Below are 20,460 nucleotides of genomic sequence, written 5' to 3'. Positions count from 1 at the left end.
CCCTGCTGCTATTCAGAAATTGGGGAGATTTAATTCCAAGTTCAATTCCGATGCTGGATTAACGACCATGCCTCCTGCCCAACCCAGCGATGAATCGGAGGAAGTCTAACTGGCGATGGGCGATTCCTCTGCAAGCTTCAAACGACGGTGACTGGATCTTTACCAAACAACATCAAACTCCAGCAGACGATCCGGCGTTGGACAGCAATGGCGGACTCGTTCTCCTCCAAACCAGCTCCGGTCATCTTCTCCACAGTTCTGCTCGGAACAGCTCCGATTAGCCTCTTTCTTCCATTTATTTCACCAGCAATAGGAATGCAAAAATTTAAGAAGAGTGTACTGGGTATTGCAAAAATTAAAGGAAAGAATGAAAAAGAAGAGAGGAGAAGAACTTAGTGCTGCAGCTGCAGTAATGGCACTCATGTATGTTAATTAAGTGCTTCAAATTATTATTATTATTAAATAAATAATATGTGCATATTATTAAGAGTTGCAACGGTTGGTTTAAAATTTGAATTTCTAATATTCAGTAATTATTGTATCAGATTTATTGTATCATATTTTCTAGTAAAAACAAAATATTCTCCTTTGTTCTTATTTTTTTTTCCTGTTCTGCTAACAAATTTGGTATAAGAGCAAATAAATTCCAGGTTTTTTGGTCAATATTCTCGGTAGCGAAGAAGAAAGTGAAAGCTCGTGTCGTATCTTCTTTCAGAAGTAAAATTTTTTTAAGTTTTTTGTTCCTCTGCAAAATGTCAAACGGAAGTTCTTCAATTCAACCATTAATTCCAATCTTCAAAGGAGAGAAGTATTTAGAGTTTGAAAATGAAGACTTTATTCAAGTCTCAAGAATTGTGGGATTTGGTTGAAATTGAATTTGATGACCCAGACCCGGCTCCTGCAGCACCTCATCAACAATTGCGGGAAAATCGTAGAAAAGATGCAAAGACATTGCTACTCATCCAATCGGCATTAGAGGATGATATTTTTCCCTGTATTGCAGCTGTGAGAACATCCAAGATGGCATGGGATATTCTGAAGCAAGAATATTTGGGTGACGACAATGTACTTATGATTAAATTGCAAACCTTTCTGCGTGATTTTAAAACACTAAGTATGAAAAAAAAAAAAAAAAAAAATCTGTCCAAGAATATATGTCACGTGTTTCAGGTATCGTCAACCAGATGAAGTGTTATGGAGAATCTGGATCGGTCAGTGATCAGATTGTTGTCAGTAAGGTTCTCAGAAGTTTGATTCCAAAATTTGATCACGTTGTTGCTGCAATTGAGGAATGTAAGGACTTGTCAACGTATACACTTGATGAATTGATGAGTTCTCTGATGTCGCATGAAGCAAGATTGAACAGATTCTTTGAAAAATCAGAAGAAAAACGTTTCAAATTAAGGGGGAGAGTTCAAAGGGAAAGTCTAAATTTTCTGTAAATCGTAGGCACGGCAGAGATAGATTTCGAGGACGAGGTCGTGGTGGAGGCAGGGGCAGGTCTTCTGAACCATGCCAATTAAAAAATATTATCAATGCAGATATTGTAACAAGTTAGGCCATAAGGAGGCTTATTGTTGGGCAAAGCAGAAGGATGAACAGAAGCAAACAAATTTTACCGAGCAAACCGAAGAAACAAGCAAATTATTTATGACACATTCATTGATGTGTGGTGATGAAAATAAAGATATTTGGTTTGTGGACAGTGGTTGCTCAAATCACATGTCGGGAAATAATCTTTATTCAAAGATCTTGATGAAACACAAAAAGGAGAAGTTCGACTTGGTGATGGAAAGAAAATGAATATTGAAGGAAAATGTACAATTATTGTGAAAACAATTCAAGGTGATTTTTGTCTTCTCCATCATGTGCAATTTGTGCCTACATTAGCTCATAATTTGCTAAGTGTAGGACAATTAATTTCAAGTGGCTATTCGGTTATGTTTGATGGCGAATCATGCATTATTCGTGAAAAAAATTCTTGTCAAACACTAGCGACTATCCATATGACAAGAAGTCGAATGTTTCCATTGGATGTATCTCGATCAGTGGGCAAAGCTTTGGTTGTTAGGAGAAATGAAGAATCAAATATTTGGCACTTACGTTATGGCCATCTACATGTAAATGGTTTGAAGTTGTTATGTCAAAAAGAAATGGTGGTTGGATTGCCAAATATTTCAGAGATTGATTTTTGTGAAGCATGTGTGTATGGAAAACAGTCCAGAGGTTCATTTCCTAGTGGACGATCTTGGAGATCTTCAAAGTTCTTGGAGCTTGTACATGCTGATTTATGTGGCCAATGCAAACAGAATCTCTTGGTGGAAGTCGATATTTTCTCATGTTTATTGATGACTATAGTCGTATGACTTGGGTTTATTTCTTGAAACTCAAATCTGAAAGTTTCGATAACTTTAAAAAGTTCAAGGTTATGGTGGAAAAGCAATGCGGAAAAAGTATTAAGGTGTTGCGCACTGACAGAGGCGGTGAGTTCTTGTCTAATGATTTTATTTCTTTCTGCGAAAATCATGGCATTCGTAGGGAACTTACAGCGCCTTATACACCGGAGCAAAATGGTGTTGCTGAAAGAAAAAATAGAATAGTGGTGGAAATGGCGAGGAGTCTTTTAAAAGCTAAAGGACTTCCGAATTCTTTTTGGGGAGAAGCAGTGGCAACAGCCGTGTATTTATTAAATATATCTCCTACGAAGGTTGTTTTGAATAGAACACCATATGAAGTTTGGAATGGTAGAAAACCCCGGGTGAGCCATTTAAAAGTTTTTGGTTGTCCAGCATATCCTTTGATTAATCTGCGTTCAAAACTGGATGAAAAATCTGAGAAGTGCATTTTCATCGGTTATTGTCCTCAATCAAAAGCATATCGTCTGTATAATCCTATAAATGGCAAAGTGGTAATAAGTAGGAATGTGATATTCAATGAAGAGGCTGCATTGAAGTGGAGTGTTGACAAGGATGGTGTCATTAAATTGGTTCCTGCATATTTCGATGAAAAAGAAAGTGATGTACATGGTGTTAGACATTCAGATCCTGCACTTTTGAATGGCAACAGCAGTGTCTCGAATACGCCTGCACAACTCAGTTCGACAAACAGCAGCAGTGCAGAATCCTTACCATCCTCTGTCCGACACAGCAGCAGCGCAGAATTGTCACCATCCACTATCTAGAACAGCAGCACCGCTGAATCGACACCAAGAAAATTCAGATCTGTTACAGAAATTTATGAATCATGTGAGTTTGCTTTGTTAGCGGCTGATCCTACGTCTTTTGAAGAAGCTGTACAAAAATCAGGATGGAAAGAAGCTATGGCGGAGGAGCTAAATGCTATTAAAAAAAATTCAACTTGGGAGTTGGTCGATGCCCCACATGATAGAAATATTGTTGGCTTGAAATGGGTGTTTCGTACCAAATATAATTTGGATGGAAGTATTCAAAAACATAAAGCTCGACTCGTCGCAAAAGGATATTCACAACATGGTATAGACTTTGACGAAACTTTTTCTCCAGTTGCTCGCTTCGAAACTGTGAGAATTATTTTGGCATTAGCTGCTCAATTAAATTTGCCAATTTATCAATTTGATGTGAACTCGGCTTTTTTAAATGGTGCATTGGAAGAGGAGGTGTATGTTTCTCAACCTTCAGGATTTAATGTTGTTGGCAGTGAAGATAAAGTTTATAGGTTACGAAAAGCTCTTTATGGGTTGAAACAAGCTCCTCGGGCTTGGTACAGTAAAATTGATTCATTCTTTCGTAGAAATGGATTCTCAAGAAGTGAGAATTAGCCTACTTTATATATAAAGAAGAAAAGTAATGGCGATTTCTTGTTGGTTTGTTTATATGTTGATGATATGGTATATCTTGCATCGTCAAAGGCCTTACTTGATGATTTTAAGCATACCATGATAAGCAAATTTGAGATGACAGACCTTGGGTTTCTAAAATATTTTTGGGGACTCGAGGTTATTCAGAGTGAAGATGGAATTTTTGTGGATCAAAAGAAGTATTCTGCCGATCTTCTAAAGAGATTTAACATGGTGAATTGTGAAGTTGCAGCCACACCAATGAATATTAATAAGAAGTTACAGCATGAAGACGGGACTGAAAAAGCAAATGCAACATTATTTCGAAGTTTGGTTGGTGGCTTGAATTATTTAACACAAACTAGACCTGATATTTCTTTCTCGGTTAGTGTTGTGTCCAGATTTATGCATCATCCCACGAAACAACATTTTGGGGCTGCTAAGAGTATTCTTCGTTACATTGTTGGGATGTTGAACTTTGGCATTTGGTACAGTCAGACAAAAAATTTCAGACTTGTCGGCTTCACCGATAGTGATTGGGCTGCGTGCATTGACGATCGAAAAAGTGTGTCTGGTAATATATTTAATCTCGGTTCTAGAGCAATAACATGGAGCTCTAAGAAACAAGACACGGTAGCTTTATCATCGTGTGAAGCAGAATATACAGCAGCAACTTCGGCAGCAAAGCAAGCTTTGTGGATTCGGAAACTTCTTACAGATTTGGATCATGAGCAGAAGGAGGCAACACAAATTTTCTGTGACAACAAGGCAGCAATTGCAATTGCCAAAAATCCAGCTTTCCATGGGAGGACAAAACATATTCATGTGCAGCATCACTTCATTCGACAACTTGTAGCAAATGGAACAATTGCAGTGAAGTTTTGTGGAACCAACGAGCAAGTAGCAGATATCTTCACCAAATCACTTCCTCAAGCCAAACATGATTATTTCAGGATGCGTATGGGAGTGACAAGCTTTGAAGCAAGGGGGAGTGTTAATTAAGTGCTTCAAATTATTATTGTTATTAAATAAATAATATGTGCATATTATTAGGAGTTGCAACCGTTGGTTTAAATTTTGAATTTCTAATATTTAGTAATTATTGTATCAGATTTATTGTATCATATTTTCTAGTAGAAATAGTATATTCTCCTTTGTTCTTATTTTTTTCCTGTTCTGCTAACAATGTAAACAACGGATGTACCGTGACAACACAACCATGTATCATCTAGGTCAAATGACACATCATCTTCTCTAAGTCCATGTCAGCATTTTCAAATTAGATTTGTAACTTTGAGGCTAAAATTGATAAAAATTATTTATATTGCAATCAAAATTGATGATTTTTTTATATCGAGACCAAAATTAATTTATTGTAATTATATTATGACCAAAATTGATTATTTACTTTTTACTCACCGTAAAAAAACAAAAAAAAAAACAAGAAAGGTCCTTTTTTCCATAAACGATTTCGGCAAGAGAGGTCCAAAGAACAGGCTACAGTTTCGGAAAGGGAGGTCCAAAGACCCGCTGTCGGTCTTGAGCAAAGATTTCCAGGGTGAGGATGCCAGAGAAGATGACTGGAGATCATTCTATCCATCGATCGTCGTTGGAAGAACCGCAAGCCACCATTGGAGATCCAGATCTATTTCGGAGGAAGTTGTGGCTGCTGGACGCCGGACATCCGCTGTCGCTGCTGGTTAGAGGCTTCCAGAAACACATTCGGCTGTCGCCGTTCGAGATTGGATACTGAAATTTTCGTCATCAGAGTGTGGCTGCTGTACAACTGCAGAAATATAATTTTAATGTAAATTGATAGAAGAGGGGAGAACAAATAATCGAAAGAAGCAATCTTTCTGAGATTTGGTAATAAATTGATACGATTGGAGTTTGAGGCGGGTCGGAAGGGAAAAATGAGATGTGGAATTGTTCAGATCACTTTGCATGATACCAAGCTTGTTGTCATTGTCACCGATTGAGAGGTCGGCCCCAGGCCTATGTTGGGCCTTCGAGCGAGCGGAGCCTAAACGCTGGGCATGTCGACTTTTGGGTATGTTACATATGGTATTAGAGCGGACTTTGACGGTGATGAGGATCAAAGTGAACAATTCAAATTATGCTCTACGGGAGAGCATGCTAGTGGCACGTCAAGGGTGAGCATGTCGTAACGGAGTTGGACATTCCAAGAGGAGTTGACCTGTCGCGCAGTCAATCAAATATTTCACCTAATCCGTGATCACAATTTAATGTAATACAGGGGAAGGGATCGTCTCCACATGGATTGTGTGATTCACTCTTTCGTATTCTAATGCAGTAAATAAAACGGGATTTTTCTTTTATTATCTAATGAAAATAAAATAACAAAGCAATTAAATTAAAGGGGAACTGACTATCAAGGGGATGTCTGGCTCAAAGGGATGATGACACTTGTGTTTTATCATAAATTCAATAAAGTTAATTTTTATTAAAGTATCAATAAATTGGTTATAGTTATCAACAAGCTCTGACAACCAATTTTTCCTTACCGTGTAGGTAATTAAGGTACGACCGTTAACTACCCCTAATTAAGCAAATAAACCTAGGTGCGTCCGTAAGAATATTGCCTAACCGCATTCCAATCTAGAAAAAACCAATTCAAAAAAATTACTACCTAAGATGAGCAATTAGATTTGATTGTCTACTCCCGAGAATGAACTATTCAACTCGGTTGTCACCTATTCAAGTGCGAATACAATTACGGATATCCTACCTGAATTGACTTTAGATTATCAGACTAATTTAAATATCGGTACCAAAATATTCAATCAATCTAACAATCAAAAACGCTATTATCAGAATTAGACAAATATTGATAATCAAAAAGAACTTTTATAAAGAAAATCAAGAATCTCCAAAACAAAAGAACCAAAACATTATCACCCCTCAAACCAGAAAAGTGTCTACTCCATAATCAAATAACAAAGAACAAAAGAGAATGATAAAGTCATAGTGGGAGGGGGAAATCTTCTCTGTCGATTTGCTCCAGCGCGATCTATAAATCTGTAAGTCTCCTGCTCCTGTGCGTTTCTGCCCTAGCCGTCCTCTCCTCAATAATCAATTTTTATATTTGGTTATCTTTCAACTTAATATATTTTATTTCTAGTTTGAATTATTTTGTTTTTTTATTTAGCAAAGTAAATCACATCTCAAATCCCTCCATTATATATATATATTAGTATAATTATGCATAGCCAAGTAATCAAATCATTACTGTTTTCCTGCGGAGATAACCTCTGCTATATTGCATTTTGTATTTTCTGTTGCATGGGAAATAATATTTTATTTTACAACTGTGCGACAGGCTAACAATTTTGGCACTGTTGCCGAGGAACAATATAAGAATTTTTTTATATTTGGTTGTTTATATCCAACTCTCTTTCTCGCTTGATGGTTTATGCCACGAGCTGGTCGTACAGGTCAATTAGTTTTTTATTCAGAAATTGAAAGAACTACACGTCTTTTGAGAAAAGAAGCTAAAAAGCAAAAGAGGGTCAAAAAAAGAAGCTGAGTTACACGGACTTAACTTAGCGGTCCAACTGGCTGACACTTCTAATTCCAATGAGGTTGAAGAGGCCAATGAAGTTGAAGACTTTGTGATACATCCGAGAGTACGAAAAAGAACTCTAAGGGAGCTAGCTGCTTCTGATTTAATTCAACATCCTTTGTGTATTAATTTTCTTGTTATAGCCGATAATACGGCATTCAACTTAAAATCTGGACTAATACATTTATCGTCGTCTTTTCATAGCTTGGCAGGGGAGGAACCACACAAGCACTTGCAGGAGTTTGATGTGGTGTGTACGAGCATGAACCCACCGGGAGTCACTGAAGTCCAAATCAAGCTCCGAGCTTTTCCATTCTCTTTGAAATATGCATCAAATGATTGGTTGTTCAACTTGCCCGTTGGGAGTGTGACCATGTAGATGGATATAAAGCGCAAGTTTCCTGAGAAGTCCTTTCCTGCACCCCGGGCTGCTAATATGCGAAAGGAGACTTGTGGCATTAATCAAGCATCAGGGAAGTCTGTATACGAGTATTGGGATAGATTCAATAAATTAATTGCTAGATGTCCGCAACATCAGATTTCTGAGCAACTTTTAATCCAATATTTCTATGAAGGACTAGTTTCTATTGACATGAGGATCATCGATGTTACCAGTGGAGGAGCTCTACTGAAAAAGACTCTGAGAGAAGCTTGAAAATTGCGAAACAACATGCCAATGAACTCTAAACAAGTTGGGCCAAGGCATTGCTATATAGTTTATATATATATATATAAATAAAAAAATAAAAAAAAAGACCAAGTTGGGCCGAACAAAAGGAGTCGACAACAATTTTTGGCGATAACCAGTCCACAATAGCAATGTCAAAGAAAAATTAGTACCAAAAATTATTTTAGCTGCTTTTATGAGAAAAATTATTATAGAAAATGCTCATGCAAAGCTTTTTGGAATTTGTACGAGTGTTGCGCATCTACTGGATGTTTGCCCTACATTGATGGAAAAAGTGGAAGTTAGTGCTGCAGGTTTTGTACAACAAAGAGAACGAGAATTTCTGAGTTGCGGATGGCCTAACTTATATTTTCTTTCTTCCACTTCATATTTTTTTCCTCCACATTAATAATAAATACATATATATATAGATTTAGATTTATACCAAAATTATTAATTTTTAAAATTAAAGTTTAAAAAATACATCAAATGACTTATTTTTTATTTTCTATTATACTAAAAGTCATTCAAAATATCATATAAAAGCTTATTTATATAACATGATATAACTAGTTCAATTAAAAAAAAAAAAAAAATTACCGTCCAAACCCTCAAAAGAACACAACACAGGGATCTCTAGGAGATTTTTTAAATTCTTTTTAAAAAATTATTACTTATGTGTCGCCGAGATATCAGTGATCACTGTTGCGTATGGCCTTATGCATTTTTGGGGAACTATCAGCTTCTTTCATTGAAAATTTTTCTTATAACTACTTTTAAGTTTAATATTAATTCATTGAAGCTTTAAATTTTTTTAATTAGTGCTATTTTGATTTAAGGCTACTGCATGACTTAGGAGAGTCGAGTAACATGGTGGAGTGGTGTTTCATATCTGATTGACATAAATGGCTGGGTATATAAGGAGATTCCAAGTTGCGGTCTGCGATGCAGCGTCAAAAATTGGAAGCTCATTCCTTCTCTTTTATTCTAAAACTTTTTTTAAATTTTTTTTACTGATATTGAGATTAAATAGAAGAGGAATAAATATATTTATAATTTTAAGAGTTAGAAATAAACATTTTGAAAATTTATTTACAATTTGGACATTTGTAGATCAAATAAGAACGATTGAAGTTAGATATTGAATTTATAAAACCATGAAAATGTATGAGATTTGAAAAAAAGAATGAGACACAATTTTGTGAAAATATAGGTAAATTTTGTATTGTTTTACCTATATTATATATATAGTTATTTTTTGTTCAAAATATAATAAATATTTATTTATAGTGCATTATATTATTATTTTTTTTTACTATTTTTAAAATACGAAAACGCATAATCAAAATAAAGAAGTCCTTCGTTAATCCAATGGAAACAAAATTGGGCCATGAGAAAAGTAAAGTTTATTCGAAAACCTCACCATTGATCCAAAACAATGGTCACACGACATGACATGATAAAAATGCCAAAACAAGAATGATAATAAAAATGAAGCAAATGCCAAATTACCAAAAAAGGTGTTTTTTTTTTTTTATGACGTGGAAATCCGCAGCCGCTATTGGAAAGTGTGCACTGGATAAATCCCCGGTCGGACCTAATATCCTGCAAGCCTGTGGCATTCTTTCTATACACATATGCATGTCTTATGTTCTCATTCCTCTTCACGCCCCTCTCATCTCTCTATAATGATCTTTCTACACAACAAAACTTCACAAATTACAACTAAAAAATCACAAGAAATTGAAATAAAACACACACATACACACATATATATATATATATAATTACCTGGTATCGATTATAATGAGATATTATGTTTAACTTGTAAGGACAACAAGGTGCATGGTCGCATTGTTGGGAGGAAGATGGAGACGAAGAGGATAAAGCTTTCCGTCCAACGGGCTTCTAGAGCACACTGTTACAGCTTCCACCCCTAATTCTGTCTTTAATTTTTTTGTCAATTCACTCACTTTATTGCCCTTGAATCGTATGTAAAATTCCTCGTCTAATTCACCAAATTCATTCGCTACGTGAAAATAGATTACCCGGCCTTCGCTCACCTTCGGCGACCACGTCACTAAAGAATCGTGTGACTGCACAGCAAGTAATAATATTAATGGAAGAGCCCTTAATAAATATAAATACAAATTTATGACTATCACACTTACAATTACAAATAATATATTAGATCATTGTCGCACAGATATTTACCCAATCGATTAAAATATGTTTTTTTGCATATAAAGTTTGTGTATTTAGATATATTTCGGAATATTCGTAAAAAAATTCATTGTTCTTATATATATATATATATATAATAAACAAAAATTAAACAAAAAATAGATAGCAACCTTGAAATAAAGAATATATTTTTAGATAGTATAAAAATAAATTAAAAAATATAATAAATTATCATTTATACTTCGCATATCAAAATTTTACAGTTTATTTCAATACATATGAAACTAATTGAAGTTTTGAAAATTTTTAATAATATTAGTATATTATAAAGTTGAGTAAAAAGTAAATATTTAAAGTGCTATTTTGTATAATATTCTCTATTCAATTACTCTTTCCAAGTAAATGTCTCTTTATTTGATGGACACAAATTTTAATAAAAGTAAGTAATAATTGTTAATTATTTTTTATAGTAAAAAACAGTATAAAAGTGAAATGATTTTTTACTTAAAAAAATAAAAATATTTTTCGATAACAATAAAAAAGAAAAGTGAACATAGATTTGAATGACGGAGGGAGTATTTTTTACTATTTTCGAATCTAACAAGTAGGTTTTTTTTTTTTTTTTTTTTTTGAAAAATTGTAATTTGAATTTGGTATCAAAATAATGTATAATGAAATATTTTGTCAGAAAAAAGTATATATATTTTTTTGAACAACATAAAGATCAAATAGTAAAAACTTTGGGATTTTGGTGTAATGAAACAAATATTTTCAAGCCGTCAAAAATATAATTTATTGTATTAAATTATATATAAATTTGTACTTTTTTAAATTTTAATAATTAAATTACCTCGTGTCCCGATAAGCTAGCCGATTTGGAGGAACGGTGGCTCGAACTCGGCGAGCTCGATTCGTACGGAACCAAATCCAACGCCGCCTCCGCCGCCGTCGCCGGAGGCGGCGCCGCCTCCTCGTGGTGGTGATCGTCTAATATCTCGACGACATGAATCTCCCAGAGAATCCAATCCTGAGTGGCGGCGTGATGCGGAATGTCGTGCGTGACGGAATTCCGCCACGGCGGCAGCCCCAAATTGGCCCGCAGATAGTGTCCGTACCGGGTCTTCAGCTTGACGCCGCCGCTCTCTCTGATCGGCTCCCACTCGACGGAGCTGTCGACGCGGCTCGGCTGAGTCTGCACCACCCGCCGACCCGTCAAGCCCAGCAGAAACGGCTGGGTTGACGCCGTTAAGTACTTGCCGTAGCAGCTCCTCAACCGGACGATCGTGTCGGAGCTTTCGACTAATTCGACGGTCCATTTGGCGGATTTGGAGTTTCCGGTTCGGTGCAGAGTGACGGATTCCTCGTTATCGTCGGCGGTCAGGTACTTGCCGTGGATGCTCTTCAGCCGTACGGCTTTCGCTGTCTGGAAGATGTCCATGGCGGTAGTGCGAGATAACGACAGGAAAGGGCTCTGCCAAAAATTCTTAATTAATTAATTATTTTGTTCTTTTTTTTTTTCTCTAAAAAATACTCTATGTTTTTTAACAATATATCTATTTTTTATTTTGGTGTATTACTTTTACATCATATCATACTAATAAAGGTTAATTTAATATTTTTATATTTATTTCTACTGCATCTTAATATAATACTAATATTTTTAAAATTCTATGTAAAAAAATGAATTCATAAATATGGCAAGGAGGTAGTATTTTTTATTCATAACAAAATAATGTTACACATTTTTTTATTTATATATTTTCATATTACATTTATTTACAAATATATTGTTACTATTTATATACTTTTTTCGTTTTAAAATAATAATTTTATTTTGCAATTTTCGTCAGTCTCAAAATAATAGTCTATTTTCATTAAAAAAAAAAATTATTCATACTTTTTATCAATTATTAATATAATATCAATATTCTTCTATGTCAAACTCAAATAAGACCATAGTTTTGAAACGGAGAAAATAATTCATTTATTAAAAATCGTATTCAATTCAAATGAGCACAGATTTTCTAAATGGAAGGGACAAAATTTAAAGCTGCATATTTAAAAAATATTGTGGTATTTTGATAAGGTCCTAATTATTTTGGAATTTTTGTTTGATAATGTCCGAATTATTTTGGAATTATTGTTTGTATAATTCATATGTATTTAGTTTTTTTATAGTAAATTATTTTTATTTTATCAAAAATATTTCACTTTACACAATACTAAAAGGAAGGTTACTAAAAAAATTATGAACTTAAAGACAAACTATTATTTTTATGTTTTTATTGTACTATTATCTATACAATCATAATATACTAAAATCTAATGAATATATATTTGGTTTTAGTATTTTTATTATTCATTATATATAGTTTTTAATAAAATATATTATTATTTTTTTTATAAAATATCTAAAAATAATAAAATTAAATATTATTAGAACTACCATATACTCCCTATGTTCGTTTTGAAAATTCATGTTTACTTTATGCGTCATTGTACATAACATTAAAAATATTTTTGTATTTGTATATAATTTTTATACAAATATTATTATATTTGTATTATAAAATACTAATAAAAGTATTTTTATTATTTTTATTTAATTTGTACTATATATTTTGATATAACAATTAATATTTAAAAATTAACACCAAAAAGTAAATGTCAACCTTTAAAGTGGACAAGATAGACTTTTTTTTTTCAATTTTCTAAATACAAAAAAAATAATAATAATAAAAGACATAATTTTGATGTCTTAAATTAATAATATATTTTCAATAGAAAATTTTTAACCGAAGAGTATTTTTAAGATAATAATTTTAAATAAATAAATTTTGACAAATATAGCAAAATTTTGATTGTTTAAAAAATAGTAGTAATTAGGATTGTTTGATTTCGATTTGTAAGAAAATGATGCTATTAAGTCTTTATAATTTTTAATAAAAGTATATTACTATTATCTTCTTCTATAAAATATTATATTAAAATAATATTTAAATTAAAAATATATATATAATAGTAAAAATAAAATAAACATTTGATGGGATATAAATATATTTTTTATATCAAAACTGAAATTAAGAAAAATAATTTTTTTTTAAATATATAAAAATCAATACTATTAAACTTAATATTTGAAAAATAAATAATTAATACAAAAATCAAATAAAAATAATAAATAGCGCCGAATTGTTTTTTCTTCCTCACATAACTCCAAATTATTGTTTACCTTGTTAGAAACGAAATTGGTTGATATATGGCCACAGCTAGCTTTTTATAGTACCACGTAATTCAACACTTAGCAATTTTTAATTATGGACGTCGTTGTCGGCCAATTAAGAAAACCAATTCTTTCTTCCTCTAATTATTTTTTATTACAAAGTCATTATGCTTTGGGCAGATTAATGCAACTTCTGACGAAATTATTTTTTTTTTGTTATAAATGGGTGATCATGGTCTTCTTTCTTATTAACAATTTTTTCCACTTAAGGCTGTGTTTGTTGGGGGTTTGGATTTTCAGTTGCTATTCAAATAGTAAAAGTTTTTAATTTGAATAGTTGTATGATGGGATATAAATAGATGTTGATGTAATATTTTGAATGTAAAATTGATTTTTAATATAATATAAAAAAAAGATATTTGATTTGATATTTTTAGAAAGAAAAATAGAATGAATAGTGCATTGGGGGAAAATCCCCCAACAAACACACACTAAAATTATTTATTTATAATTTTATAATTACTATTTTAACAAATTATAACTATTTTAATTGTTCTTTATTGTTTTGATTTTTTTTATAAATTTTTTAATAATTTTTTTATATTTTTATTTAACTTTTTGCTTCACTGGTATTATATTGATAATTGATAAAAAGTATAAGTAAAAGATCTTTTTGTTCTTGTTAATATATTAATATAAAAAGTAGTGATATAATAATGAAATAATAAATATAATTTTTTTTAGTAATATGAATATTTATGCAAATGAGAGTATTATTTTGGAATAAGACAAAAATGATAAACAAGACTATTATATTGAGAGTAAAAAAAAAAAAACCCGTTTACCTTCTTCGCAGAGAGCCACCGAGGCGAGGGAGACGGCGACGGTGAACCGGAGAAGCTAGACCGGGTCGAGAGCGGTCCGATGTCCAAGCCGGCGATCTCATCGGAGATCGACGAGAAGCTCCAGACCATGGACCAGTAATCGGCGACGGCCTCATCCTCCGGCACCTCCACCGCCTCCACGTCCCAGACCACCCAGTCGTGCGTGGCCGCGGCGTGGGGGCAATCGTGCGTCACCGTGTTCCTCCACGGCGGCGTCCCGCCGTTCGCCCTCAGATACGTTCCGTCGGAGGCCTTCAGCTTCACCTGAAACCCGTCGCGGATGGGCTGCCACTCGATCGACAAATCCTTGGCGTGATTTTCCGGCAGCGTCTGCAGGACTCGCCGGCCGGTCATGCAGAGGAGGTACGGCTCGCCGGAGGCGGCCAGGTAGCGGTTGTAGCAGCTCTTGAGGCGGACGACGTGTGGGTTTGTGTCCACGAGCTCCACCAGCCACCGCGCCTTCCGGGCGGCGCCGTTGCGGCTCTGCCGGACGGCGGCCTGGTCCTCGCCGGCGACCAGGTACTTGTCTAAGTGGCTTTTGAGCTTAACGGCTTTGGTCTTGACGAAGAACTCCATGATTTGGGTATTTTGTATAATATGCCTTTTGATTGGGTTTTTTGTGGCCAAAAATCTAAATAATATTTGATTTCATAATATTGTGAACAAGAAATTAGAGACGAATTGTGTTTCTTGGCGAGAAGGTGTAATGAAAGGGTGGAAATAATGGTGGCAAGAATTGACCTCTCGAATACGGAGAAATTTCGAGGCATGATGGTTTGTTCCGGTGATTTTGAGGAGGTACGTGGAGTGTTGCGCCGGATGGATCGTCACCGTTCGTGTTGTTGAGTTGAGAAAATTGATGGCGAGGATTTATCTGGTTTTTTGGTCCAGAGAGCTTGTTAAGTGGAGAATGAGTGGTTTGATTTCACGCGAGTGTGAGAGCGTGCGGTAATAAGTGATATTTGGCAATACTGATTTTTCTAATATTATCATTGTTCATTATAATTAAATCAGAAAAAAAATCAATGGCGTGTTTGTTTGTCATATTACTTCTCTTATGTATAAATTTTGTTTCATTTATTTATTTATTTATTATTGTACAGTGTACTTTTTATAAATTAAAATATAGTAATGAAAATATAGATCGATACAAAGTTTTTTTATCAACGAAATCATAAGAAATAATGAATAACACTTTACATAAACAAAATGGTTAGAAGCTCGTGCGTAAAGGATGATCCGATAATGTGGAAATGAACTTGTGATTGTAAAATCATGAGTTTAAATTTCGATGTTTCTGGGTACAACACGCAACCATGTAAATCATTTTCGCCAAAATAAATTTGTATCATACTCAAATAAAAAAAGTGGTTGCCAATCAAATAGCAAGTGGTTGCTGATCTCTTAGCAAAATTCACGAGGGAAAAAAAAAAAAAAAAAAAAAAAGTTTAAACCATATGTGAGTATACAAACTTGGTCTATGCGCTTCGACAGGTCTACTTCAAAAGCAGGAAGAGGGGCCGGTGTGATTCTTGAAGGGCCTAATGGTCGGATGATCAAATTGCAATTGCAAGCGATGACCCACAATTCGGCTTAATATGAAACTCTGATTCTAGGACTTGAGGCTTTGATTGCGAAAAAAGTCCAGTTGATTGTGATTCAAGGATATTCGCAATTAGTGATCAATCAGGTAACAAGACGTTATTCGTGCAATTTCTTTTATTTACAACGATATAGAGCTTTGGCGTTTCGATTGTTGTCAAGAATTTCAGAAAAGCCAGTTTTGAACATATCCCGATGACATAAAATCCCATACGGATGACTTGGCTCAAGGTGCTTGTAGGCGGGTGATAAGTGTGGCCATTTGTAACACAGGCGCAGAAGTCCTAGCCGAATGGAGGACGGATATCATGGATATCTAAAAGAGCCTAATTCGATTGCACCCGTGGGTATTCGGTTGAAGGCATTACGATTTCAGCTCATTGAAGGAATACTATATAAGAGGACCTTTAACGGTTTGTTATTAAAAGTTTTGGGGCCAGGGGAGTCACTAGAAGTGATGCAGGAAGTTCATAGTGGGATATACTGGGTCATCGAGCGGGTTTAAATATGAGGTGGGCTATTCATCACCTGATATTCTTTTGGCCGAAAATATTTGAGAGTTGTATTAAGTTTGCTAAAGGATGTCAAGAATGGCAAAGGCATAGACCGTTGAATCATCCGCCAGCTATGGATCTCCATACTTCGGTCAAACCTTGGACATTTAAAGCCTGGGCAATGGATTTTATTGGTAAGAGACATCTGACATCACTGTTTCATTTTAGTCGCGACAAATTATTTCACCAAGTGGGTCGAGGCTATTCCTTTGAAGAATGCAACAAAAAAAAGAGGTAATTGAATTTGTTTTAAATCTTATTATTTACCGATTTGGGGTTCCGCACACTATTATCATAGATCAAGGTTTGACTTTTATTGGGGAGAAGTTCGTCGAATTTCTGGCTGGTTTTAATATTCGGTTGCATCATTCATCTCCCTATTATCCACAAGTTAACGGTCAGACAGAAACAACAAATAAGATTATCATTGGTATCATAAAAAAAATGATTAGTGAAAATCCAAGAAAATGGCATACGTTGTTGTCTCAAGCTCTCCGGGCACATCGTAATAGCAGAAGTTCAGACATGGAGTTTTTGCCAAATCAGCTCACATTTGGACAACATACGGTGTTACCAACCGAGCTTCATGTACCATTGATTCATACTGTTAACACCATGCTGGATTTTGACGAAGAATGTCAGCAAGGTATGATGTAGCAGTTGGAGGATCTGGGCGTTATTCGTTTCAAAGCGATTGATCAGATGGTCAAACATGGCGAGGTGTAGGCCAGACATTATGATAAAATAACTCTTTACAAGACTTTTAAGGAATGTGATTTGGTTTGGAAAACTATTTTACTGACTTATAAAAAGGTGGATCAGTTGGAGAAATAGTCCCCTACTTGAAAAAGGTCCTACTTAGTTTACAAGGAAATTGAAAATATAACATTTATTATTATGGATCAAGAAGGAAATGTGGTACGTATCTGAAAATGTATTATCCTGTCTTTCCTCTTTCTCCGATTCATGATCCTCGTCTTAGCTGATGGAAATCAATTCTGGTTCCTTATCAAGAAGATCTTCAAGGCCATGTCGAAGGTAAAAAGGCTCGGTATACAAAACAAAATTTACATGCGGGTTAATAACAAAGCATCGGGTCACGACTAGTAGGGCGGTCGGGTTTAGGTTGATAACACACGCACCCACCCAAAATTGAACCTAGGACCCAACCCTCAAGCGAGGGATCTGTCACCGCTTGATCTACAAGGGTTTGACAAATATGTATTTATACTTGACCATACAGTTTCAAGACCGGTATGCTAATAGAAATCAAATAGCGAAATCCCGTGCCAATAAATTGCGAATTCTCACGTTATTAAAAAAAAAAAAAAAAAAAAAAAGACTTAATCACAAAATATAATACTGTTACAACAACCTCTTCCAAACATTTTAGACATTCCAGATAAGTTCATAAGCTTCTAAACCTTTTTAAATGAGTCCGGTTCATTGGTTCGGCAATCTCATTTTATTGGGGGGTGTATATAGGTTAATTTTATGCCTTTTTATGTCATATTCTACACAAAAATCATCAAATCTTGTGTTACAAAATTTTAAACTATTCTCAATTTAAAGACATTTAATTTTTCTCTCATTTTATTTTTAAAATGGGTTTTCCACGATTTACAAGCTAGTTTGTATGAGGAAAACATTCATATTTATTTTCATATTGTGTTGAATTTTATTTTTTTTTTCTGTTAATTTTTTTTATATTCATACTTTTGACTAGACTTTCTCACCAGATATGTAAATTATGATACCACTTTTGGAAATAGTGCATACAAATGGTTGTTGGAAAGGGAACATACAAAAACAAGCTAATATAAAAATCTTGAATTTGATAGCAACAATGTACAATCTAAAAAATAAAACACCTCTAAAAGACTCTAATGAAGAACACATAATGAAAAACACAATCAATTTACATAAAAAAATAATAATAATAATAAACCCAAAATAAAAAGAAATGGAGTGTGGGAGAAACCTTCACTGAATAACTATTGATAGTTTGTGATTGACAAGATCTATCGCAAATTCCGTCTCTAATTTTTTTTTTTTTTTTGTATGTACGATTTACCAATATTTGTCCCAATTAGTACACAACTACAAAATTAAATTTCAAACTACAATCGAACAACCGTACTGAATCAACTAAAAATTCATTGTAAAAGCCCATAATATATATATATAAAAAAATAATGTTACAATCAAGGAAACATAATATAATCCAACATATCAAACAGTCTGAAACATATAATACAATCATAACATCATCAATACTAAATATTAATTGTTCGAAAAATATAAATGATCAATCCAATACAGAAAACATATAAGACATCAATCGAAGTCCCAACATATACATGATACGCAAATGTTGATGCAGTGAAAAAATACGAAGGAGGCACATCTCATTAGCGGAGAACCAACTGCAACGAATAAGTAGATTATGTAAAAATTTACTTGTGAAATAAATAAATTAGTAATTTAGAAAATACCTTCAAAGATAAATTACATATACCTTTATACGTCCACTCGATGGGATAGACATCAAAGGTCTGTGGCACAACATTTGATATGGCAGTATAAGTGAGATCTCTGAAATCATAGCAGTCGTGACAGACATGTTAAATGATGCATTCACATATTATTTTTTCATCTAAATATGTGAGGTATCACATCATTATGGGTAATAAAAATCAAAGTAATTAAGAATTACCCGAGCTCTAATTGAAAACAAAAAAAATTAACCACATGAATTAAGAAATGGCACATACCTTGCATGATTACAAGCACAAAAACATCTAAAACTGAATTGCATCCATGGTTACATAAATTAAAATCACTCCTTAGTCACTTACCTTAAATTTAGAGATATACAAAAAAAAAAAGTCTCGTAATTGATGGTCTGGTAGTGTGGAGAGTGAGTTTATGACCGTGAGGTCGTGGATTCAAACCCCTGACGCCTGCTACATATGGTCCGCTTAGTGTGACTTTCCTTATCGGGCCTAGTTTGCAGGATATTAGGTTCGGCTGAGGGTTTACCTAGAGCGCACTTGTCGAGTAGCGGCTGCGGGTTCCAACAGTATAAAAAAAGAAGATATACAAATAGAAATTAGATCTTAAGATTTACCTCATTGAGTATGTATGGTTTTAAGTAAAAGCAACAATAAATCTGAACATAAACTGATACTTACCTGTAAGAACAAGCTAACTCGAATAGTATCTCTGCTTAGAGAGTATTCAATTTATCGAAAATTGAGTCATTTTTATACAAATCGCAGAGCTGAAATTATCAAGACACAATATAATAAATTGAACAATATATTTACGAATCCGACACCACAAAATGGGATATGATATAATAGGTCACTGATAACTCTTGATTTTGTCATATTTTATAGTTTTTATTTATTTATTTAATTAATTATTTATTTATGTCGAATTTTGGTATTATTTATGTTAATTTACTCTAATCATTGTATTTATTTCATCTTGTGTGTATAATATTAATTTATTAGTTTTTAGGTGTAATTTATAATTATTTTGGTGTATAATTAACTGATGTGTTTCTTGAATTATGTTTTTAATCATTATTTATGTACTATTTAAGTATTTAATTTTGGCTCAATTAATTTTATTTATTATTTATTTAAATAAATATTTATAAAGTGTTTATTATTTATATTGGTGAGATAATGCTTGAAAACTTATTTGGAAGTTCAAAATTGGCTTTAAAAAGCAAAAATGGTGGCTGGCGCGGACTCCGTGAGCGGTGGTTGCACGGAAATGTGAGCGGAACGAAAATCACTGCATGAAAGTGAGCAATAACGGCTATGCTGAAAAAAAACGGCGGCTGCATTAAATCCGCCCAACCTCCCTCAGCTCCTGCATTTATTTCTACACTCTCCCATCTCCCATATTTAATTCATGCATCACCACTTAGCCAATT

The 20,460-nt window shown here is 33.9% G+C and overlaps 1 protein-coding gene across 1 annotated transcript; it reads right to left on the bottom strand.

The window, feature by feature from the left end:
- Positions 1 to 9,864: 9,864 nt before the first annotated feature.
- Positions 9,865 to 15,088, bottom strand: LOC127263363 (uncharacterized). Its single transcript, XM_051292347.1, has 3 exons — positions 14,317 to 15,088; positions 11,099 to 11,719; positions 9,865 to 10,160 (listed from the first exon to the last, which is right to left on the bottom strand). Exons 1-3 carry the CDS (start codon positions 14,929 to 14,931, stop codon positions 9,885 to 9,887), a joined length of 1,512 nt encoding a protein of 503 aa, XP_051148304.1. The 5' UTR covers positions 14,932 to 15,088; the 3' UTR covers positions 9,865 to 9,884.
- Positions 15,089 to 20,460: the final 5,372 nt, after the last annotated feature.

The sequence above is a fragment of the Andrographis paniculata genome, unplaced genomic scaffold (assembly GCF_009805555.1).
Source record: "Andrographis paniculata isolate CXL003 unplaced genomic scaffold, ASM980555v1 Contig69END, whole genome shotgun sequence".
In the NCBI taxonomy this organism is placed as follows: Eukaryota; Viridiplantae; Streptophyta; class Magnoliopsida; order Lamiales; family Acanthaceae; genus Andrographis; species Andrographis paniculata.
Note: the sequence above shows the minus strand (reverse complement) of the source record. Positions and strands in the feature narration are given on the sequence as shown.